This window comes from Clupea harengus, chromosome 18, assembly GCF_900700415.2.
Source record: "Clupea harengus chromosome 18, Ch_v2.0.2, whole genome shotgun sequence".
In the NCBI taxonomy this organism is placed as follows: domain Eukaryota; kingdom Metazoa; phylum Chordata; class Actinopteri; order Clupeiformes; family Clupeidae; genus Clupea; species Clupea harengus.
The window spans coordinates 47,675-73,648 of record NC_045169.1 but is presented as its reverse complement, the minus strand read 5'-3'; the positions used below and the strand labels follow the sequence as shown (position 1 = coordinate 73,648).

The window sequence follows — 25,974 nt, the reverse complement described above, 5'->3', positions numbered from 1 at the left end:
GTTGTGTACTGTTATACGTATATTATTTAATAAAGGACACTTTTCCTTTTTTTAATATCAAGATAAATATCGATCATGGGCTTTTTCGGTATCATTGCATCCCTAGTTTTAAAGCATTCATACTTTTCTTTGCCAAGGACATAGCCAATGGCTGCTACAGTGCTAAAGCTAGTTTATGTAACTAGCCGGTGTATGGTATTACTGACAAGTGGATTTGTGTTTCTTCATCGCAGTCTAATGAGAGGCCCAGGAGTGTTTGGGAATATCAATCTCCTCTGGAACATCACTCCAGTTGTGGCCTTTGAGTTTGAGCAGACTTCTGGAATAGTCACAATGAAAGATCAGCAGTCGACTGCAACCATCCTGCTGAAGGTGAGATTGAAGAAATATATATGTTATAGTATTTCTTAAATGTGTCCATAGGTCCATAGTTGGTCATTAATTCTTGAGGATGTTCCTTTGTATTGTTTGACACCTAGGGAACACTTACTGTGTGTGATCATTACTCGTCTTCACTCCCCCAGACAGTATTCATTAATTAATTTATAATCTATAATTATAATTTATAATTTATTATAATTTATTATAATTATAATTCATTAATTCATTTATAATCTCTATCTCTCCAGGTACTCGACGATGACATTCCTGAGATGCGAAGTTCCTACCAGCTCATAGTCAGTTCTTCTAGCCCAGGGTCGGAGGTTACGCTTGATAAGCGTGTGGCCAACATCACCATGGCAGCCAGTGACCTGCCCCATGGGGTCTTCTCCTTCTCCCAGGGCTCCCTACAGGTTACTGAAGGGAACAGTAAGGTGGGATTGTGACCTATTCAATTCAGTTTCTTCATATATATAGCACCGTTAACATATAGTGACATTGTCTCAAGGCGCTTTACAGAAGCCGATGCCTGAATCCCTTAGAGCAAGCACTTAGGCAATGGTGGCAAGGAAAAGGCAAACTCCTTTTTAACAAGAAGAAACCTTGAGCACAACCAAGCTCGGGGGGGACATCTATCCTATGCCAGCCCAGTAGAGAGATCAATCAGGAGAAAACACATTAGCATACATGTGGCATTTATACATTAAAGGACACATACTAGTCTCTCAGTGAGTCAGTGGGGAAAAATGGAGCGAGTAGCCAGAGTTCAAAGTAGTGCTTGTACAACAACCGAACAATCATCCATTCTCTGGTCACTTTTGACCCACTGTGATATTGGGAATAAAAACCAAAACCAAAGGCGAAGAAATGCACTCTCTTCAATATCTGGCTACGTGCTTGGTCTGAGAGACAATGGGCTCTAATTTCATTGACAGGAGCAAAGCAACCATGAAAAGCTGGTGCCTATGAACTAAAGATAATTTAGTATAACATAATTTGATATAAACATGAGCAAGAGCCTAAATGCAAACATGGGTCATTCAGCGCAATGCTCCTACACGCCACACATTCTCTTTACGTTTCTGAGGGGGTATAGTTTAGGGAAATATCTTGCATTTGTTGTCCAAAGAAGAGTGGCCACATTCCACATAACTACTGCCATGTGGTAACACTTGAACAGACGCTTGAACAGACGTCGCTGCCTATGCAATAATGAGGCAGAACTAAATATCCTTCGTCACAGACACTTAGTGTAAATGGTACTTTCACCTTCCAATCCAATCCAATTTGTTTATTTTTATCAAGAGGGACAGTGTATATAAATGTAAATGCACCCAATTATAGCCAAAAGGCTAGTTTCCATTGGCAGTCCCCCTGCCAGAGTGGCAAGATTGAGGGAGAAATTGCCATATTGCGTTATATAGCCACAGTCTGAGCGCCAACAGCTCTTTCCAGCGCATCAATCGTGTCAGGCAGCCTTAGACAGCTGTTACCATTTCATTAATTTTTCGATAAACCAGGGCAGCGCCTAATCCAATCAGGAAAAAGCCTGTAATCATGGTTCCGAATAGGTAGATGTCTTCAATGTCCTCCACGGAAAGGGCCGCTAGGCATGAGTAGCCAGCTGCGAACGTCCCGGCAGGACAGTCAGGTTCCCCCGAACCCAAGCTTCTCGTCGACTATGAAACAACAGTGACAGAACTCCCTCCACATCCTGATAAATGCACCTATGATGTGACTCACCTGATTTTTCAGTCAACCCAATCTTCCTCTCTTCCTCACTTCCTCTCTCACACTGACATTGTCTTGTACTTGTCAAGTTAGTGGCAGCTCTCTTACATGGGCTCTTCCCAGAACAACTATAGGCATGATGTAGACCGTGCTATGAGAGCCTGATGTTAGTTGTGTTAGCAAAGAAAGCAAAACTGACAGATACAGTACAGGAAGTAAGACATGACAAGTGTTTACCTTGGTACCAGAGGTGATTCCACTAACTCATCAGCTAACTCATCCAAGGAGCTGCTGGGCCTCTCCAGCCTGCATATGTGGAGAAGAGAATCATTTGTTTCGAACGTAAGCCATGTGTTCATGCTTGTGCACATACATGAATGCAACATATGGAGGCACAACAAAGGAACTTTGGGTAGTACCTGAATGTTTTCAACTTCAATGATATCCTGCTTCTGATGATGCTGCTTAAAATGGTGCCCGCGTGAAGGCATTGCTTGATTTTATAAGTAAATATTGCAAGCACTACTTGATGCCGGCTGTGTGGTTTTGGTAATATTTGTCCAATTGGGTAATAACAATAACAATAACAAAATATTGAAAATTACCGTTTGTCATTAACTATCTTTTTTTCTCGATCTTTTTCAGGTGAATGTGACAGTGCTCCGCTCTCTGGGCACGTATGGCAGTGTGATGTTAAATGTCCTTACCTTCAGCGGCACTGCTGACAGTGCTCAGGACTTTGTTCCACTGTCAGGGCAACTGCTGTTTGGACCCGGGGAGACATCACGTGATCTAATTATGGAGATTTTAGACGATGAAATTCCAGAAGGTCCGGAGGATTTCTACATCAGCATCACTGAGGTCGCACTGATTGACAGCAGGTCATTTGAGGCATTCATGTTAAGACGTGTACATTTTACCTTGGTGTTTTCCCTTACTACACAGAATGTAGCTCATACTGTCATATAAGTATGAAGTATGCATTGTTCTGTATTATCCTGAAGGTTTACTCTAAAATGTGTTTCACAGTCTAGGCATGTGTCAGAGGAGCTGAAGTGTAAATAATTGTGTTTAAGTGGGTAAAATGTGGCCTCATCAGTATAGTGGGCTATTGTGTGTCTCGTTTGGCTGCAGTAACCTGGACTTCACCGTGAGAGAATATGGCCTCCAGCGTGATCAACCCCCAGCCATAGGGAACATCTCCTCTGTAACGGTTGTCATTCTGAAGAACGACAATGCAGAGGGCGTTATTGAATTTGACTCTGCGTATGTCAACCTTACAGGTTAGTGCTTTGGTAACCATACAAGCTCTCATAATAAAATAATAATTACAGTTTGATTAGTGAGAAAGACACGTTTTGTGGTAAATAGCTTACAGCAGGAATGCAATGTGATTATATTGTGATTAGTCATTTATTCTAGACAAAAACATCATCAAGGTGCCACTGTGTTTACTCTTCCTGTCTCCAAGAACATTTTTGTCAATTGAGGAAACCTCAGGCATCAGGAAATATTTAGGGAAGGCTAATTAATGACTTCTTTTATAGCATATACCCTTTGGGTGGTGCTCCATACATGAGTAGTAACATATTCTTTAAACTGGAGTTATTCCATTTTATTAGTTTACATATCACCATTAGCAAATTGACATTGCCTTAGGGTGCTTTACAAAGCCCTGGACCCCTAGAGCAAGCACACAGGCAATGGTGGCAAGGAAGAGATATGCTTTCTGAGAAGAAGTAGGAATATTATTCTACAGATGAGGGGCTCGATAAAAGGTTCTGCCTCCCACTATAGTCAACTCTGTTGGAATTACAAATCAAACAGCACTCTGTTAACAAAGAGCTCTTTCTGGACCATGAAGGATTATTAAGTACAGGTTTTGCGTGGTGCAATTGGTTGGTAATAGGTTATAGACATGAAGAGACTATTTATTTATAGTAATTTCATTAATAGTACATTTTAATATATATATATATATATATATATATATATATATATATATTCATAGAATTCAGAATTTTCAGGGAATTTACATTCATAAGAGAATTTACTCAGCCATACTCTAGCCCTCCTTCACTCCGGTCAGCTAATCAGATGGTTCTTTAGTTCCAAGTCCTTGATTGAAAGATAAAGGATATAAGGCTTTCTCAGATATGGCTGCTATACTGTGGAATAGTCTTCCCCTCAAGGTTATCCTTTGCAATTGACACATTTAAATCTCAATTCTTAAAAAAAATCGTATTGTTTTCTTTGTCCTACTAATTTAATGAAACTACATTTATTAATTTATTATGTAATGTTTTTAAATCTGCTTTATAACTAATGTTCACCTAATTGCTTATTTTCCTTATCATTTTATATAATGCTCACACATAACAAAGCTAATGACCTTGCTCTTTCACCTCAAATGTTTATTTTATTCCCAACCTACCCATTGTGTGCTAACTGTACCATAAACAGTTGAAGAGGATGTAGGTGTTGTCTCCATTCCTGTCTTAAGGGGAGTGGGCTCATATGGGTTGGTCAAAGTGAACTTCATCACCCGTGGTCTGACTGCACTGCCTGACCTAGATTACATCATCTCCCATGACTCACTCACCTTCATCCACGGCCAAACCCTAAGTCATGTCAACGTCTCCATCGTGGATGACCTGGATAGGTATGCTGTGTGCGTGTGTGTGTGTGTGTGTGTGTGTGTGTGTGTGTGTGTGTGTCTGTGTCTGTGTGTGTGTGTGTGTGTGTGTGTATGCTGTGTGTCCTTTCAATCCTTTAGATAAGAGAGGCCCAAGCCATGAAAATGCAGATATTCTTAATTAACAGTCATCAGAAATCTTTATACCACTGCATGATTATGTGTGTGTGTGTCTGTGTGTGTGTGTGCCTGTGTGTCTGTGTGTCTGTGTGTCTTAATTAACAGTCATCAGAAATCTTTATTCCACTGCATGGTTGAAATCCCTATTGTTCTTCAAAATGTAATCTACATTTGGATCTGAAGTTCATGACGTATGAAGTATTCAGGATTTTGATTATATTACACGTGCATATGCCAAGTTCATTCTCAAGTTTAAATGTACTGTTGCTTTGTGACATGCACATGCACATTCACGTCTGAAATAACTTGTAGTACAATTACACTCCATCTGGCTAAAGCAAACAGTGATTTTACAAAGCTAAGGCGCTACAGAACGATGGGGCCATTTAGTCTGGGCTGTAACTCAAGACAAGGTCTAATGAGTGGAAGTAGTTCCACAGACAAGTTCCTTTAGGGATGAAAAAGTGGAAACTGTATCTGCAAAATTAACATAATTTAAGAGTAGGAGCCATGTTATAAGTTGGATAATGCACTTCATAACATTCAGGTGATAGAATATAATGCACTTCAAGCTGTAACAGCCTCTCCTTCCACGTATTTTCTGCTACCCTAACACTGTCGTCCATTATGCCTTGCATGCTTGATTGCACAAATGAATGATATCCTGTAATGTTTGCCATCAATTTCTGCATCAACAGTGAGTTCAGTGAAGTTTTTGAAATCCAGCTCTCTGGTGCCACAGGGGGCGCTGTCTTGGGCGGTTACCTTATTGCTCAGGTAACCATTGGTAAAAGTGATTCCCTCAGTGGCAAGGTGCACTTCCTGAACGACAGTGAAGTTTTCATTCCCAACCCCGATGTCACCCAAAGGATTACCTTGTCTCTGGAGAGAGTTGGGGGTTTGGTTGGAGATGCTACAGTGAGTGCCCCTCTGTTGTAGTTCATGTATCTCATACATTCAACATGAACAATCTATCCACTGCATCCTGTGGAACATTCAGTGGTGAGATTAGATGTTCTTTGGTGTTTAAAGAGTAAACACACTCGAATGCTCATGAATGTAAATACTCTCCTTTCAGATTGCTTGGCACATTCTTGGCCCCAATTCCAAGGAGGTTTTACCATCTAATAACTCAGACTTTGGTGACCCAGTAAATGGAACGTTTCATTTTGGAGATGGGGAAGGAGGGTTGCGTTTGATCTCATTGCAAGTCTTGCCTCACGGGGAGGTGGAGGTGGAGGAAACGTTTGTGGTCCTGCTTCACCTCCTGGAAGGTGACATGGACATTGACCCGCGGGCTAACAGCATCACAATTGTGGTATGTTCAAATCAATTCAATTCAGCTTTATTCATTATTGTAGTGTCGTTTACCATTCACTACTAAAGGACCGATATGAAATGTATTTACCTTACTAAATCATAAAATGATCATGATATGTCATCGGACATTATGGAAACATGCTAAATTGTAATACTGGCCTCTTCGACAACAATACTACAGCCAGTATATTCTCCTTTGACGTTTCATTTCTGGGGCAGAATGTATGTCTGTGTTTTGGCCTCTGTGATCCCGTCCACTGCCCATCTTCCAATACCATTGTGACACCCCGGGTGGCAGATATTATCTGGCAGACAAGAAACAAAATGGCTGGCGAACACGGCCTGCTGCAGCAAGCAAACAAACTTGATCAACAGAGATAACATAAAATTCTTCCCGACTTAAAGAGCCCTGGTATCCTTCTAAAAATCGCCAGGACACGAGACGTCTAAATCAAGTTAACATTATTCGTGCCCATCCCTAGATACTCAGTCAGCTATTTATCTAATAGAAACCATATACCTGTTTTAGAAGAATTTATTTAAATGTTGTGACCGAATCAAAGGATGTTGTCATATTTCGCTAGGACCTGCAGTCTCTTCTTTTTCTCCTCCTCCTTCTCTCTCTGCATCACCAGCATCTGCCCTGCCCTCGCTGCCTTCACTTGATCCGGTCAAATGATTTATACGCTCTGTTAAATTGTTAAATTGAATATGTTATTGGGGCCTGGAGAGTATAACTCCAACTCCAGAGTGTGTATTTTCGGAGCAGTCCGAATTGTTTTTTGGCTTTGGCTAATGCTGCTAGTGGTCAACCGGATAGAGAGATAGAAAAAGAAGCAGTGAGGAAAGGAGGAGAAACAGAGAGAGTCAAGAGAAAGCAAAATGAGAGTGAGAAGCCAGTACTTCAATGACTGATGATGGTATTTGAGAAGCCAGTACTTCAATGACTAATGATGGTATTTGAGAAGCCAGTACTTCAATGACTGATGATGGTATTTGAGAAGCCAGTACTTCAATGACTAATGATGGTATTTGAGAAGCCAGTACTTCAATGACTAATGATGGTATTTGAGAAGCCAGTACTTCAATGACTAATGATGGTATTTGAGAAGCCAGTACTTCAATGACTGATGATGGTATTTGAGAAGCCAGTACTTCAATGACTAATGATGGTATTTGTACAGTCACGGATAATTGGCTGGCACTCTTTATTTACATGTCTGATATATATGTCTGAATGAGGCAGATCAAGAAGTTTGGTGACCCCAACGGCATAGTGCAGTTCTCCGAGCTGGACCTCCAGGAGGAGCGGGTGTACAGTGAGCCCACGGACAGTGAGGGGCCACTCAACATCTCCCTGGGCATCACCCGCAGAGAGGGGGTGGTCGGCCATGTCACGGTAAGGAAGCAGAACGTATTATGGATCTGAAAGGTGATCCATTCACTTTCAAGCCAAAATCGAAGTGTTTGACATCATCTCTCCATTGAAAATCAATATCCAACACTCATTTTACTATACAGTGAGGTCCTAATCGTTGAGACCACATAAAAATGCAGTGCTTTTTTTTATGTAAACCTGGAAATAATCAGAAACATTTACAAACATTTAAAAGCACAAAAAGTTCTGACATGTAAACATTTTAAATATTTAAGATTCTCCTTGTGGTGTATCCCTTCTATTGAAGCATGAGTCTTGTGGACTTCATCATGACATCTACCCATCAGAGGCTTGTTCAAGTAAATAAATATGCCAACATTTATGAAGAGTACCTTTTACAAATATGGCTGTCTCAAGTTTCCAGCCCAACATTGCTCACTGTGGCATTGTGATAGTAGGAAACATGGCATCAGAACTATCTGAAAGTGTCAGCACTTAATATTCATTACCTCCAGCAATTTGCGATCCTGCAAGGATTTCCCACAGAACTTGCAAAGGTTTACAATTTTCTCTAATTGCCAGAACATTTCCACAAAAAAACAGCCATCCAAAAGACACCGTACATCTTCATGTTTTGTATTTCATTACAATTGTCTTAATGGTTATTATCTTGGTCAATGATACACTCTAGTACAACTTGAAAAGGGTGAAAAGTGTTCACACAAAACATTTTTACATTCCGTTTACATTATAATGATATGGAGTAGGCCATGTTTTCAAAAACAGTTTCTTCTTAGCTTTAATAGTTTTTTTCTTCAGCTTCTCAGGAAAAAACAGCTGACCAATCTCAAGAAACCTGTTGTCTCCCATAGCAACCTACTCATCCTCCAAGCTGCACTGACACCAGATATAGACTTACAGACAATTAGACTTAGAGCTGGAACCTTCATTTTGAAAATGTTGAGGCCTAGAGAGAGCTCAAATTAGCAGGACCTGATGGTCCACTTCTGTTATTGTCCATTTTTTACTGGCAGTCTACACAGGCTACTTTCCATACAGAATACATACAGAAGATCAGTGTTCAAGAAAGAAAGGTGACAGTGCTTTATCCGTACTGCGATGTCACTGGAGCAAACTGAAGCGTGACCGTGTTTTTAGTGTATTTCTTTTCTCTATCATAGGTATTCTGGAAAATTGTCAGCGACTTTGATGCCAGCACCGACTTCTCTAGTTTGAGCGGAAGTGTGTCTCTGCTGGCGGGCCAGCGTGGGGCAGAGGTGCTGCTGACACTGCTGCCCGACGCCGTCCCAGAGCTGGAGGAACGCTACACGGTCCAGCTCACTGCTGTGGAGGGTGGAGCTGAGCTTGACACCAACCGTAGTAGTGTCCACCTCAGAGTATATGCCAATGATGAGCCCTACGGAGTGTTTGCCATCTTCTCTGAACATCAGCAGATTGTAGTGGGGAAGGAGAGTGATGGACACACAAGGCACTTGGTTCTAAATGTGACACGGCATTCAGGTACTTTTGGGAATGTCAGTGTGCAATATGAGGTTAGATATGCTGCTGTAGGGAAAACCATTCTAGAGGAGGGTGGAGAGGTGCAGGGAAGCATTCTGGTGATGGATGGAGAAGATGCTGCCAGCACTGCTGTGTCCATTAACATCCAGGTTTGTGTCTCTTTTGATATACGTATGTAGTGTCAGACTCACTTGATTTGTTGAGTTTTGTTTTTTTATAACATGTCTAAATGTCATTACTACTTCTTTGACTCTACCACAGGTGTTCTTTGCTTTTGGCTCAAACATTACTGTTGAGCTGACAGATGTGTATCTGATTGGACCATCGCTCACTTCTCCACCCCGTATCTCACCGGAGTCAAACATGGCTGTTGTAACGGTTCCAGAGCAAGCAGCTAATGCTCAGGTTAGTGTGTCCAACAGTCCTTTCCCCAGTCTACCGTCAACCTGTGACAAAAACACAGGAATCATCTTGAAGAAAGAAGTATGAGTTTCAGTCTACACACCCTTGATTCAGTACTGTACTCATTGTAATAAGAGGGTGTAACAGGTAAAATAATGAAAAAATATCTGTAAGAGCCATTAGGCAAACCCTTCCGTGTGGCGTGGTGTCTGGGAGGTCTTAGGTAGGCTCAGGCTATAGCAGCATTAACTGAGGGATGGGCAATTTTGGCGCAACAGCTGAGGCCGCTCAAAGAAGAACATTCTAGACTTCAAGATGGAGAGGTTGTCCACTTCTTAAATAGATATAGGAAAATTATTCCACAGGAAAGGGGTTCAGTAGCGAAGGTTTCTGTGCTTTTTGACTCTACTAGAAGATTCACAAGCAAGAAGTCAAAGCACTTCAAAGACTTCATCTTCTAATTCAATTCACAGGTAAGTGCTATGAAGGCGTGTAAGAAGTGTGGAAATCATTTGTACCAGTGAGATTCTACCATGATCTAATCACAGACTAATGAGGAGGGGCATCAGGGAGGCCAAGACAGCATACAAGAGGAGGATTGAGGACCACTTCAGCAGCAACAACATACGGCAGGTGTGGCAAGGGGTCCAACACATCATCAACTACAGGTCCAGCAACCTAACTGCAGCCGACGGTGATGACTCGCTGGCTGAGGGGCTAAACTGCTTCTTCACACGCTTTGAAGTTGATACACCGGATGTGACCACGCCACTTCCACTAGACCCCTGTAGCCACACCCTCACAGTGCAGGCACAGGAGGTAAGGCGTGTTCTGCGGGCAGTGAACCCAAGAAAAGCTGCTGGACCAGACGGTGTGACTGGGAGGGTGCTGAGGGACTGTGCAGACCAACTGGCTGGTGTGTTCACCAACATATTCAACCAGTCCCTATCCCAGTGCTTGATTCCACCCTGCCTGAAGTCCTCCACAATCATTCCTCTACCAAAAAAGACCACTGCCAGCACCCCTAACGACTACCGACCAGTGGCACTGACACCTATCATCATGAAGTGTTTTGAGAAACTGGTCCGGAGTCACATCACAACAAGCCTGCCACCCACTTTTGACTCCCACCAGTTTGCATACAGAGCAAACAGGGCTACAGAAGATGCTATTGCCACGGCTCTCCACACCACACTTACACACGTGGAACAGAGAGGGAATTACGCCAGGCTGCTCTTCATAGACTTCAGCTCTGCTTTCAACACGATCATACCAAGCAGACTGGTCACCAAACTAATGGACTTAGGGCTCTCACAGCAAATCTGCTACTGGATCAGAAATTTCCTGACAGACCGCTCCCAGAGGGTTAGAGTAGGATCCCATCTCTCCTCAGCTCTCAGCATCAGCATCGGCTCACCGCAGGGCTGCGTGTTGAGCCCCCTACTCTACACCATCTATACCCATGACTGCACTCCCACCCACCCGAGCAATGCCATCATTAAGTTTGCAGATGATACAACCGTGGTGGGGCTCATCTCAGGAGGAGATGAGACTGCATACAGGGAGGAGGTGCAAAGGCTGTCGACATGGTGCACCTTGAACAATCTTGTCCTCAACACCTCCAAGACAAAAGAGCTGATAGTCGACTATAGGAGGAAAAAATCGGACATGCAGCCTATTGCCATCAATGGGGAGAGAGTGGAGAGGGTATCAGACTTCAGCTTCCTGGGCACTCACATCGAGCAGGACCTTTCCTGGACCAGAAACACCATTGCACTGCTGAAAAAGGCACAACAGAGGCTGTATTTCCTGAGGTTACTCAGGAAGAACAAATTAAAAAAGAAACTGTTAGTGTCCTTTTACCGCTGCTCTGTGGAGTCAGTGCTAAGCTATGGCATCTCGCTGTGGTTTGCCAGCTGCACGGCAGCAGAAAGAAAGGTACTCCAGAGGGTCATTAACACAGCGCAAAAAGTAATTGGCTGCTCTCTTCCACCTCTTGAGGACATTTATAAAACACGCTGCCTCAGAAAAGCCCACAGTATCCTCAGAGACTCAACACACCCTGGTTACCACCTATTTGAACTGTTGCCCTCAGGGAGACGCTTTAGGACCATCATAGCAAAAACAGACAGGCTGAGAAACAGCTTCTATCCCAGAGCCATCATAGCACTTAACAATGCACAAAACTGACCTGTATTTGTCTCTCTGTTGTGTTATATGTCTTGTGTTTTTATAGTGTAAATATGTATATATATATGTTCAATCTATATTTTTATTGTTTTTGTGTCTGAGAGCTGCTACCTCAATTTCGTTGTACTTGTGCAATGACAAATAAATATATTCTATTCTATTCTATTCTATTCTAATGCATCAAGTAACCATCAACTTAACGTCCAGTTAGAATCTGCAAAAACTTGACCATGATTACTGCCTTGGTATTCAATTGTTAGCTACAAATAAAACAAAATTAAAATCTAGTTTAAACAAACAACCTAACAAACACAAACAACATACAACCTAACAAACACAAACAACTTTTTGTAATTCCAAAAGTGTTTTCTACCCTTTCCTGTGGAATAATCTTCCTAATCTCTGTTCAAGAAGACATACTCTCCATCTCTACACTTGATTTGTAGACTATACTTTTCTCTTGAGCACATCACATCACATAGCTAGGAATGGCGTAAAGATATCTGGTACGCATTGTGGAGCCTCTGGTGGAAAGGAATCTTTGCTGGCTTGCACCAGACGGCCACTTCATTAGGTATACCTGTTCAACTGCTCATCTTCGTAACATTAGATATGGTTTTATCAGGCAAATCATCTTCAAATTCATTTTGATGGCATATAGTGTGGGGGATCATTTCTTGGCCCACTTTGGGTCCCTTTTGACCATCAATTGAGAATCATTTATATGCCACAGCCTAGCTGAGTATTGCTGCTGACCATGGCTACTTTCAGCAGCATAACACACCATGTCAAAAAGCTCATATTATCAGTTCACTATAATCAAATGGCCTCCACCTTGTTGAATATGCCACAAAAGGTTAAGGCATTTTTAAGGACAAGGGGGGTCCAATACTAGCAAGGTGTACCTAATGAAGTGGCCTGTGAGTGTATTTGTTTAGCCAAGACACCTAGTATGGAATAATGTACAGATCCTGTTTAGAATAATTGACCGTCTAGTCAGACATTCAGTCCTCCTGCTATCATTACCCCATCATCTTCTGTTGCGGACTCTGAAAGGTTTGAACCTTTTCCTATAAGAATATTAGTGATTGTACCCCTAGTTCAACAAGAGTCGACCCCGCTACTGTCCAAATATTTTAAGCTACTTCTCATTGTAGGTGAAACCGGGGTTGTTACATTAGGGTAATTAACCCAGTCTCATAAAATGTAATAATCATTAAATTTAGTATTTCATATTTTATAATTAAACTACTAAACAATGGAAAGCTCTAGTTGTACCACTATGCTACAGTCTAAGTATGGTATCACAATACTAAAGTACTACAATATCATTGCACAGTCTATAACACTTCATGAAACAACTAGAGAAGTGAAGGCATTTGAAGTACTTGATTGGCGGAAAATGGCTTTCAGTGGAATATTGGAACAATAACAGGCAAGACAATTGTTTAAGTCTAAAATAAACAATTCATTAAAAGTAACAAACGGTGATTAATAGTAATATAAAATCAGGTATAATAACATACACACTGGAGTAACACAATTGAGCAAGGACCAAAGTGGAATTGGGGAATGATGTAATCTGTTTCAGCAATGCAGAGGAGGATGCGTTAGCTTCCTTGTCTCTGTCTGTGTGTGTGTGTGTGTGTGTGTGTGTGTGAGAGCGGGTGCGTGCGTGTGTGAGCGGGTGCGTGTGTGGGTATGCACAGTTGCGAGTAAACGCGGTCGCGCGCTCAATGGAGAGATGGGGGAAGTGAGAGGGAGGCTATGCGCAAGCGCACAGGTGATGGATGCTATGTGCGTGAAGTCAAGAGTGTCTCAGGCCCCAACTAGAGGTAGAATAGTCACCGGATGCGGCTGCGGGTCCGAGACAGGAAACTTTGTTTGCTTAGGCACAAATTTAGTTTGGGGGAGGTGCACAAGTATAGAATGCCTGGAACAAAGAATTCTTGCCTTAAGGACAAATCTGAGCTAGGCCTTAATTCAATACAAAATCTTCAACAACACTGAAATCGCAATGTGTGCGTGTATATGTTCAGGTGGTGATGCAAAAGGGAGTTAGAGAGAAAGAGAAAGAGATAGAGAGATGGTGCATGCACAAACCTATCTAATTACTAGCAAAAGAACTAAGCAAGATTATCGATCAAAGACCGGGTAGATTGTGAATTTCAGTTTGCATTTAAATCTTAACGAAATCAAATAACAAAACTTATCACACAGATTAAAACATACATATAAAACTAATTTCAGCCCAGATATTAGCCTTACTTCGATCGCTCTTGCGTAGCGACCAAGATGTTTTCTGCGGTTTTCCATGGAGCAGCGTGGAACGCAGGCGTCGTGGAAATTGCCGGAGTTCTTCTTTCTTAAACAGTTTGTCAACTGGACCCTGGGACGGCCTGGTGGAGGTCGTGGTGAGTCTTGAAGGGGATGAAAGTTTCTTTCGTCGACTTGAATGGAGGGAGGAGGTAGCCGGTCACCTTCTCCTATTCAATAAACTGCTGGGCTGCAGTGTAGTATATCGATATAAACTCAGGTTGCAACTAACGATTTCAAATAGATTAGAACTTTGATCAGAAGTCTTATGAGCTACGTGTCGTCGTGTCGTCCTTTGTCCTGATGAGAGATCTTCTGCAGGTATGGTATCTCTATTTGTGAATGGAATTCACTGCTGCGAAGACCAAAGCGAGAGAGAGAGATTTTCGGGTTTGGCGCGGTCTTAAAGGAAAAAACGCGTCACCCGGTTTTATGACCTTCTTGCGGCCAATGCTGAGTCAGTGAAATGCAGATAGAGAATACTCTGGTTAATGTAGTCTATGGTGAGACCACCTACATCATTTATTTCCCTACAGAGTCTTTCTGACATAATTGAGCTTAAGAAACCCTCTGGTAGCCCCTTCAGAAGGTTCTCCCTGCTACTTTCCTTAAAAATGGTTTAGGTGTTATCAGGCCCAGCCATCTATTAATTATTCAAATCTCTTTGTCATCTGACAGGGTCCCCGTCTTCATGAAAATGGCTAGTGTTCAGGCAATTTTAGTGTTCAGGCAATTTCGAAGAAATCAAATCTTGATACTTAGGTCCTAAAAAAGCTGCAGAGATAGTGACAGGTAATAGCAGAAACGGAATATTCCTGTATCACTGAACTAATGTAAATATTTACAGGTCGGATTTCAATCATTGGCTCTCGAGGTCTCCAACACTGAGACTGGCCTTTGTGAAGCGCTTGTTGCAAGGCAGGGGCTCTATGGAGATGTTACGCTGGAGTGGACTGCTGGGTATCCACCTGGACAAAGCCCGTCTGGATACCAGCAGGGTCTCATTAGCCCAAGCTCAGGTTTGTAGTCAAGTCATGTGGAGAGCTGCATCCTAATTGATGTATTTATTTTACCTTTATTGACATAGATACGTAATGTTGGGTACGTAAGTCCATTCCATTTCATTTCATTTTGAAACAGCTCTCTCTTGCACACATACACACTCAAACCCAAAAGTTTGTAATTGCTGTAAATAATCGTTATTTTTATCAGAGAGGTTTCAACTATTGTTGTGTTCATTATGCATTCTTTTTTGTTTTTGTTAATGTTCAAACATTTTTTAATATGTAAGCCACATTGGATGAAATCATCTACCAAATAACTTTAAGCATTTTTATCCAATGTATAGGACGTCTTTTGCTGGCACATGGAGAGAAGAATAAGGTGATCTCTGTGACTGTTCTGGACAATTCAACAGACTCTGCTGCGTATGCTTTGCATCTAACTCGTGCTTACTCCGATGCACCAGGGGGAGCCACACTCAGGTATGGTGGAACTGACCTTGAGTGCCTTAATGATTTGGTTTGATAAAAGCGTTTCCCTAAAAACAAATGCAAATATACACATTGTTAGCATTTTTGGTATGTCAGTAATGTAGTACTCGACTATCCTCACAGGGATGGTTTTACTTTGGCTGAAATTGAACCCATGGGGATATTCCAGTTCGCCCCAGGCTCTCGGCAGCTTGTAATCAACGAGGACACGCAGACCATCACTCTACACGTACGGCGTCTCTTTGGCTTTCGCAGTAAGCAGTCTCATCTCTTTTTTGAAACCATGGAGGGCACTGCTCAAGCAGAACAAGATTTTGTCCCCATTTCCACTGGCCAACTGCTGTTCCATGCACAACAGTCATCCGCCATGATAAACATCTCCATAGTGGACGATGCACTAACAGAGCCCTACGAGACGTTTTATATCCACCTGACAGGAGCCATAGAACTTGATGGCGGAACCCCACTGGTTGTCATGGAGACAGGTCCTCGTGTGGACCAACAGAACGCTATAGTAAGCATTACTATTTGGGACAATGATGCGGTGAGTGAGACAGGGGGGCTGCTCAGTATGGAGCCAGCATTCGTGCATGTTACAGAGGACTGGGAGGACAGTCACGGCCAGGAGCAGCAGCAAGTCATCCTTTGGGTGCGGAGAACAGAAGGACTTCAAGGGGTAATAAGTGTAAGGGTTAGGGTGTATGCTGCAGGTAGTGCTGTTGCCCAAAACTTCTCCACCTCTGAGCAGAACCACACCTGGGCTCAGGAGGGACAGGACTTTGAGCTGGAAACAGTGTTGGTGTCCCTGCTAGAGGGGCAGAGTGAGGCTGAAGTGAGCATTCGGATTCTTGATGACACGGAACCTGAGGGTCAGGAGGTGTTTTTCATCTACCTCAGTGAGCCACACGGAGGTGCCCAGCTGGTGAGTGGGGTCCACCAGAATGGCCTCACCTCATTCTCCAAAATCATCATTCTGGGTAAGCTGTGAATTTTACCTTTGATTTCTTTTTTTTAACCAGCATTGATATTTTAGAAATCTGCAGTGAAATACTGTACATAGCCAAAGAGTTTAGAAATGCTAAATGTGTTCTGATGTAGCTATATGTCATAATCATTTATGTCAAAGTGTCTCATTTTCTTTTTTTCTGTTTTGCAGGGAGTGATTTTCACAATGGCATTCTGGGATTTAGTCTAGATTCTCAGTTGGGACATGCACTAGATGAGGACTCAGACAATAGAACTGCTGTACTTCGGCTCCACAGACAGGAAAACCGGTACTGCTAAAGTCACAGACAAAACATCCAAATAATAGTGTGAACATTCGCACATTAAAACTTGGCCTCTCTAAATACTATATTTTGGATATGTGTAACAAAAACTCAAATTAGAAATTAAATCCAGGTCATTTTTAAAATAGAAAGTATTGTTATGGTCATTGCACTGCAACCTAGTACATGGTCTTTTTTAACATAGAAAAAGAATTGATAATGCTGATCTTGCAAACGAGCCAAAGTTACACCTACTGCCGTTTAAAACTTTAGATGGCGAGTGAATATGGCTGACAGGTTACTGCTGAGATTAGTAAACACTGAAAATGCTTTGAAATATTGTCATCTCATCAATCCCCTTACCAATCTGAGGATTCGTTCGTGATTGCAGGGCCTATGAGGATGTGGTGGTGTCCTGGCGGGTGACGTTAAGCATGAGCGGCTTGTCTCTTGTCAGCCGTGGGCTCAACCTGACCAAGGAATTGCTACAGACGTCTGGCAAAACTCTCTGCAAACGAGGAGAGGTCCTTTGTTCTATATCTCTGGAAGTTAGGGCAGATCAGGTTTGTGAGTGAATCTGTTCATGTATGTGTGCTTTTAGGCTGCTTTTCCAAACCAAGCTGTGGTGAGCTGTGTTTTTGTGATGTGGGGGAGCGGTGGGTGATGAAAACATGTCCTGTGCTGTGATGTCGAGGTTTTCCCAGAATGCTGGGCTGAGTGCAAATGTACAAATGAGGACACTAGGTTAACAGTTAACAGATCTTTTCCCCTGGTTAATAGACATTTTGCCTCAAATCAGTATAAAAATCTAAGGTAAGTCTAATCGATAACACTTTATAATAAACGTGTGTGCATAGCACATTCCTAAAGCCTTACATAAATGCTTAATAATGTATTTATTAATGCTTCATTAAGCGTGAATCAACATCCACACACAAAGTCACATTACTATGGAATAGTCCCCTTTTCACTATTGTATTTTCAACTCAACTGAAAATATTAGCTCTGTCAAAATGACATGGCTTGACCCCTTCCACACCAACATCCTTGACTTGTGGTGTCCCCCAGAGGTCGATCTTGGGGCCTTTATTATTCAACTGAGCAGGCTTGGACAAATCATTAAAGACAATAAGATTTCTCATAGCTATGCCAATGACACCCAGATTTACTTATCCCGCTCACTTAATGACTATGTTCCCCTAGAACCTCTTTGTCAATGCATTAACCAAATTAAACACAAACAAAATGTCCTTCAGCTGAAGAAGGACAAAACTGAAATAATATTATTTGGGGAAAATGAGGTGAGACGTAGGATTGCTTCTCATCTTGACGCAAAAGGTCTTAGGGTGAAGTACATTGTTAAAAACCTTTGTTGTCTTAATTGATTGCAATCTTAGTTTGAACAACTACTTGAAAACAATAACCAAGTCAGCTTTTTACTTTCTCAGAAACACAGCCAAGCTTAGAGGCATTGTGTCAAAACATGATTTAGAAAAACTCATTCATGCCTCTATCTCCAGAAGGGTTGACACCTGCAATGGTCTTTTCAAAGGCCTTCCTAAAGAGATTATCAAGCTGCTTCAGCTCGTACAAAAAACGCAGAGTTCTTACCAAAACCAAAAGAATTGACCGTATTACCCCAATACTTCAGTCCTTACATTAGCTGCCAGTAAGTCTCAGAATTGACTTTAAAGCACTGCTGCTTGTTTATGAGTCACTAAATGGGACAGGACCAAATTACCTCTCAGATATGTTTCAGTAGTAGACACTTGCTAGACCTGTCAGTTTACTGGAGAAAAATCTGTTGGTAATACCTACTGTCAGAACAAAACATGGTGAAGCGCTATGCTGCTCAGTTCTGGAACCAACTTTCTGATGACATCAAATGCACTCCAATTGTAGCTAATTCCAAATCTAGACTTAAGACCCAACTGTTCTCAGATGTTTTTTGTTAACTGATCGAATGCACTTTACTTCGTATTTACTTACTTTTTACTTTTCTATGTTCTCTTAGTGTAATTTTTAATCTTTCTTTTATCTGCTGACTTGTAAAGCTCTTTGAATTGCTCTACCAATGTGTATAAATTGTGTTACATGAATGTACTTGCCTTGCCTTCATTGGAATGCAAACTTCTGTTGTCCATGTAATCATCTATTGGTAATACCAAAACACTAAAGGAGTCCGTGTCAGCCTCTACAGGCCAAAACGCCAGGCTAAAGGAGTCCGTGTCGGCCTCTAGAGGTCAAAACACCAGCCTAAAGGAGTCCTTGGCAGCCTTTAAAGGCCAAAACACCAGGCTAAAGGAGTCCTTCGCAGCCTCTAGAGGCCAAAACACCAGGCTAAAGGAGTCCGTGTCGGCCTCCAGAGGCCGAAAAATGTCTCAACTCTCAACTCTTGCGCTTCCCGTCTCATACATATGCATAAATGGGAGGGTATAAGGGAAAGTGGGTGTTCTTCCCGTCTCATACATATGCATAAATGGGAGGGTATAAGGGAAAGTGGGTGTTCGCTGCAAAAAGATGGGAAGAGATGCGTAAAGTGTGCCTATTTGTGTATTCCGTGGTATTTACAAAAACTGCCTGATGAGAGCGCGTCTCTAATTTGTGTGAGAATTCTCCGCCTCATAAAAGCAGGTCTAAACCAGGTCTGTTCCATTTGTAACGAAACAAGAGGTGTTTTATGAAGCTGCTAAATGAAAACTATGAGCGTGAGAGAAATTTGACGCAAATCATTAAAAAAAAAAATACGAACATTAGGATTTTGGGTGGGGATACATGTGAAAATATAGCAGAAATATTATTTGTTTTAATGTTTATATTTGATATATCATTTAATATAGGCATATAATAATGCTGTAATTTGTCCATTTAAGTTCACAACGGGGTACCAGACCATACATACCTTGAATAGAGGTCTCTGCGGTATCGATACCCCCTCCACACCCTCCACTTGTTCAGAAAGCAGTGTTTGTTGGACGACACCTTCTAAGATGGTTCGGATTGTGGGGGGCCTGAGCCGGTCATCCTGGTCTGAGCTCGGATGAATGCCACTTTTTCTTTTGTCCGTCTCTTTATATACTTTTTTCACTTCCTCCACCTCCCGCCGTGTAGATGACAACTCATTGATTTTATTTCTAATAGTCTGCCAGATAGCATTTTCCTCCGAAGGCAGTGTATTTCTGCCTTGTACTGTGTTTAAGTTTGCAATAACCTTGTGAACCAAAAGCTCTTATTCTGATTCTGATTCTAATTCATCATCCATGGTGGCAGGAACATGCAGGCCCATTCTAGAGGGCGGAGTAAGGCACTGATTACGCGACGAGGTTCTTGTTTGATAAATATTACGTAAAAACACATTGTGCGATTTGGCGAAGGCGCTGATTACGCTGCGCTAGTAAAATAAGAACTGATGATTTCGTATGATAACCTTATCACTTTCCACCAGCCAAAACCACTGGATAGTTTGTCATCCACCAATATTAAGTGGAATTAACATGTTATGATTGTTCAACACAAAATTAAGTCATTGTCAATGAAAACCTATGTATTTTATGAGTAGACAGGAAATTATCCAACCGTAAATAACAAAAATACTCAGTGTGTTTAGTTCCCAAGTGGTACAGATTGGATATGTGTCATGCCAGTCTAAACTAAATCTATCCAATATCAGATCCAATCTTGGCACTAAATCCACGTCATTTGTGCAACAGTGGTACACGTATAAAAAACTGCCTGTGCCAAATTTGAAATGTTTTCCCCTCTTGATTACAAGTCATCCCCATGCTGTTAATTATCAAGGCTTTAAAACACCTAGAACTCGTATTGGATCTACGCATCTGTTCAAACTGAGGTGGCAGTTGCTTTGCTTGGTGCTTTTGATAAAACCAAATTACATAATACGATGTAATGCAACACCCCATCACAGGACCCCGAGCACCAGTCCTGGTTCCTGGTGGAGATCTACGAGGTGACGGAGGGGGCTGCCATCAACCAGAGTGCCAAGTTCGCCAACATCACCCTGTTGGAGAGTGATGTCACACGGGGGCATCTGGTATATTTTGCTGTGGGCTCTCGGCTGCCCGCTGTTCACCTCAAGTCTACTCAACTGAGTCTTCAGGTCCAAAGAGACATTACCACAGAGTCCATCACAGTTCAGTACCTCATGGAGGTGAGAGAGAGAGACATGACCAACCACACACAGAATAATAATAATAATAATAATAATAATAATAATGTGTAGATGAATATGTATAAACGTATTCACAAATATGTACTTCTAGGCTGGTGGAACATATTGCATTCAACACACTCTTAATTCACAGATATCCCAATGTCACATTTGTGTTACTGTACTTTGCTCTAATTTATTTCTAAATACTCTCCTAATATCAGCCATCAATAAATGTCTCCCTCTGTGTATTACAATAACAACATGTGTCTATACCACAAAAGAAAAAAACATCTTTGTGTTTTCCCTTCCTAACCATAAAGATGCTGCAGAAGGCTGAAGTACTGGGCCCCACTCTCATCTGGCCTGCAGTGGCAGGAGAGGATGTCACGTGGAGCGAGGGGACACTGACCTTCAAGGTGGGCCAGCCAACTGCCAGCCTTCAAGTGAGACTGACACCTGGCCAGGCCTCTTCCCAGCCCACACCAAAGCGCTTCAGAGTGATACTGTTGGCAGGGCCAGGGGCTGAAGTGCACCCACACTATGGGGTGGCCAACGTGACCATTGTGTCCGACACAGAGACTCAAGCAATATGGGCATTGCTGGACCAGCTGATTCAACCCCTCAGTCAGAATGTCATCGACCGTGCCCTGCAGAGCCTCACCAGCAGTGTCACCACGGGTGAACTCAGCCTGGAGAAGCTGACTGCTGTGTGGGATGCACTGGACAAGGTGAAACTGATGGACAAACAGATGAACATCATGATTAGTTGAGAAAGCTGATAAAAGGGGGAAAATGTCATATTTATTCAGCATTCTATTATTCTGGCTTTTAAAATCATGTCTCTGAACAGCGCTTTTCCAATTGTGTTTTTGATTGATCTCAGTGCCGCCGCTCCCATAACGCACACTACGCGCTGTGCGTAGGGCACCAACTCCTGTGGGGGCACCAAAAAATAGGCAACTGAAAAATCATCATAGTTATAGACTGACTGCCCCAACTCAAATAGAGTATCTTAAATCAAGATTAAATTGGAAGCTTGCACATTGACTACTGGTTGTTTTCATATTTCATATCAGCATTCTTTACACATAATGAACTGGTGTTAATATGTGTGAATATGAACTCATGAATATGAATTCGTTCATACGAAGTGTCACAGGCGCCCATTATAATTGTAGAAGTTAAATCGAGGAGACTATAACATTAGCTAGATAACTAGCTATCATTTCATGCAAACGGAAATCTTCCATTTAAATCGTTTGTTATTAAAAGTTTCCTTAGCTAGCTAACATAGCCTTAGCAACCAGGAATTACAACTTTAGCTGCAAAGTTATGGATCTGACAAGAGGTAAATAGCGCCCCCACTTGACCCATCTAAAACAATGTTAAAACTATGGCCAGGCAGTGAACTGCAACCAGTCTGAGTTACATAGGACGTTGAGACAGAGGCCCTGTTCGAAATGGGTTAAAATGCTGACGAATGACGTTCTGACTCTGATTCTGATCGGAGCGCGGGCCCCAAATTGGGCAGCCTTGGTCTAATGCTATTTCAAGAAAACAACATGAAATTTGAGAGAAACTTGTAATAATTGTCATGACTATTACTATGAACAATACATCCAAGCAAGTACAGTAGTGGTTTGCCAAAATTACACTGAAATTAATAGGTTTATGGTATGGCTAACGAAACCTTGCGATTTTCATTATTGTTGGTCAGCTGTTGGCGCGCGCGCACACCTGGAAGAAAGTGTCCCTCACTTGGGGTTGGGGAAGTTGTTCTTTTTCGTTTTAATAAAATGTTAAACTGGCAGAAACAAACTTTTTTTCTCGGGGGGGGGGGGCATCATAAAGGACTTATGCTTAGGGCACCAAAATGGCTAGCAGCGGCACTGATTGATCTCCACCCTCTTTCCTTCCCCCTCACCCACAGATTCTGACTGAGGCTGAACAGATCCCTCTTGAAGACAGTACTCGAAGCTTGACCTATGAACTCCTGTGCTCTCTGGCCAACCCCAGCCGCAGGGACACCCGTGGCCTGAGCCAGTTGGCAGAGGTGGTTGAGCGCTTCGCCTTCTCTTTGGTGACACATGTTGCCTGTGGCTCAGAGGGTCAAAGGTCAGTTCTCTTTGGGGAGTTTTTCAGTCACTGCAAATGAGAGAATTCCTTTCCCAGCATTCATTCTTCCATGTGTGACCTACAAAGTTCGTCTTTTGGAGAAAACAGACCACTCATCTCTAGAGACAGAACCTTGGCCCCAGGATAGTATTGGATCAAACCTGACATCATCAGAGGATATGACTAATCTGTAATGAATGTATGATGTATGAACATTCAGCTTTTATGTTTGTCATTTGCATGTTTATTTTTGTTATTTATTTTATGCAATGTATACATTTTCATTCTATTTTCTCAGTGGAAGGACTCTTCTGGACAGCTGTCCATACTTTACTCTGGCAGCTCATCACTGGTACCCCACTCAGATCAATGGCCACACTTTCACTGGCAGAAACCTGGACACCTTCACTATCCCCGAGAGCCTCTTGACGGTGCCAGCCCCTCCACTGACCAGCCTGGCTCTGTCCGCCTGTCGCAGAGTTCAGTTCACAGAATACAGCACCGAGCACTGGTTCATCAAAAACACCAAAGTCAGCGCACTCAATGACAAGGTGCTCATCCTTTTCTCTAACATTTACATTTACATTTAGTCATTTAGCAGACGCTTTTATCCTAAGCGACTTACATATGTGCGACTTAGAATGTATACACATTTTACATTTACACTGATGGCACACTGCACATCAGGAGCAATTCTGGGTTCAGCGTCTTGCTCAAGGACACTTCGACAGGGAATCGAACTAGCAACCTTCTGATTACTAAACGACTTCTCTACCACTGTACCACTGTCGCCCTGTGGGATAGACCTTTTGCATTACGTCGTTTGCCCTCACGCAGCGGTATCAAAATAATGCCAGTACAGTGGTACCATCCACACATGGATGGCACCAAAACAATGTAAGGTCAAACGCTCTGTGGATGGGAGCAAAATAATTGTGCATTGATGTTAATACTTTCCTCACGAGATAAGATAATGTTGCTACTATCTTGAACAGCACCGATAACATGTGGGTAATCTCACCAGATTACGACAGTGCGACAGTGGTACAGGAGGTAGAGAAGTCATTTAGTAGTCAGAAGGTTGCTAGTTCGATTCCCTGTCGAAGCGTCCTTGAACAAGACACTGAACCCCTAATTGCTCCTGATGTGCAGTGTGCCATCAGTGTAAAATGTAAAATGTGTCTACATTGTAAGTCACACATACCGTATTTTCCGGACTATAAGCCGCTACTTTTTTCCCACGCTTTGAACCTCGCGGCTTAAACAACGATGCGGCTAATTTATGGATTATGATACCTGTGACTGTATACGGTGGCTTTGTGTTTACGGTGGCTTTGTGGAGCTAGGATGCTAGCATGGATGCAGCCGCATGGATGCTTAGCTCCACGCGATTTCTCAGTATCTCTCAATAACTTAACTAATGTCAAAATAACCACAGTCTACCAGCGTAGACAGAACACAACTCAAAACACTTTAGAAAATAAAATAAAAGTTTACAACAATACAAATCCAGTCTTCAAGTTCTTTAGCTCACTGGTTTCAAACTAGCGTCTGTCTTCAATCTAACGTTCTAGCTTCTGATTGACTCTTGCGACTGTGCGCTCTTAAAGCAACAGTGCACTTATCTAAGTGGCAAAACTAACTATTGTATTAGTTTTGATATTCATTTTAGCCTGTGTAAAGTTCATTTGTTTCAATGTTGCGGTAGGCACCTGCGGCTTATAGACATGTGCGGCTTATTTATGTTAAAAATAATTATTTAAAAAAAATTTAGTGCGTGAGGCTTATATTCAGGTGCGCTCAATAGTCCGGAAATTACGGTATGTAAGTCGCTTTGGATAAAAGCGTCTGCTAAATGACTGAATGTAAATGTAAAGCCATCAACTATTCAACACAACAGCAGATCAATTGAGTTGAACACATGGAGGTGTCACTCAAAGTGAAGTGTTTACCAGAGTGGTCAAAATCAGTCGCATAAAATATACTAAACTATCAATGTGGAACTCCGATTATTAATTAAATACAATTTTGAGTTCTGAATAGAGGTTGGCAGCCTTCACACTTTTCTAACATTAAATAGAGCAGCATATATAATCAAAAACATTATGTGTGACAGAGAGAGACAGAGAGAGAGGGAGTGTGTGAAAGTGTGCATGCTCGAGTGGGTGGGTGCATGCCAGAAAGAATGTGTGTGTTTCTTTTTTCTGCCTTCGTATGTCTGATCCAAGAAGCATAATGGTGCCAGGTTAGGAAGGAGGATGGTTAGTTTGCTTGCAAGACCCTGCATCTGTGTGAGGCATCACTGACATCAACTTGTCTATGACGACACCAACTACCCAATAACTATGAAAAGGATTTATGTCAAACTCCCCCTAACAGAGTTTGACATAAATCCTTGTCCAACTGTCGGTGAAAAGTAGAAAGAAATACATTGTGAAGTGAAGAACTGTTGGTTTGCCCAAAGGGCACGTGCACACATGAACTTCTTATATTGATACTGTAATGATATGATATATGTATAATCTTATAGGGGCCATATGTGAAAGAGATGTGGGAGAGATGGGTCTTTTTTAAATGATTCTTGAACATGAAGCTTTTGACAGAACTGTTAGAATTAGGTAGGTCATTACCGAGGTACAGTAAACATCTGGATTGCAATCTCTTGCTGCAGAGAGAAGGCAAAGACAACCGACTAGAGACCAGAAATAGGATGTCACCCAATTCAACCGACTATAGGATGTCACCCCATTCAACCGACTATAGGATGTCACCCCATTCAACCGACTATAGGATGTCACCCAATTCAACCGACTATAGGATATCACCCCATTCAACCAACTATAGACCAGAGATAGGATGTCACCCCATTCAAC

At 42.1% G+C, this 25,974-nt stretch overlaps 1 protein-coding gene across 1 annotated transcript in view; it reads left to right on the top strand.

Moving 5' to 3' along the window:
• The window catches only part of adgrv1 (adhesion G protein-coupled receptor V1), a 130,363-nt gene that overhangs the window by 83,525 nt on the left and 20,864 nt on the right, over positions 1-25,974 (top strand). The window contains exons 60-78 of the mRNA XM_031585443.1: positions 234-372; positions 630-815; positions 2,758-2,993; positions 3,247-3,395; positions 4,576-4,774; positions 5,626-5,845; positions 6,006-6,245; positions 7,494-7,646; positions 8,807-9,295; positions 9,408-9,551; positions 14,902-15,073; positions 15,403-15,538; positions 15,671-16,524; positions 16,704-16,821; positions 17,207-17,378; positions 20,741-20,983; positions 21,307-21,714; positions 22,917-23,101; positions 23,400-23,652. Coding sequence (XP_031441303.1) covers positions 234-372; positions 630-815; positions 2,758-2,993; positions 3,247-3,395; positions 4,576-4,774; positions 5,626-5,845; positions 6,006-6,245; positions 7,494-7,646; positions 8,807-9,295; positions 9,408-9,551; positions 14,902-15,073; positions 15,403-15,538; positions 15,671-16,524; positions 16,704-16,821; positions 17,207-17,378; positions 20,741-20,983; positions 21,307-21,714; positions 22,917-23,101; positions 23,400-23,652 — 4,696 coding nt within the window. The remainder of the gene's footprint in view (positions 1-233; positions 373-629; positions 816-2,757; positions 2,994-3,246; positions 3,396-4,575; positions 4,775-5,625; positions 5,846-6,005; positions 6,246-7,493; positions 7,647-8,806; positions 9,296-9,407; positions 9,552-14,901; positions 15,074-15,402; positions 15,539-15,670; positions 16,525-16,703; positions 16,822-17,206; positions 17,379-20,740; positions 20,984-21,306; positions 21,715-22,916; positions 23,102-23,399; positions 23,653-25,974) is intronic.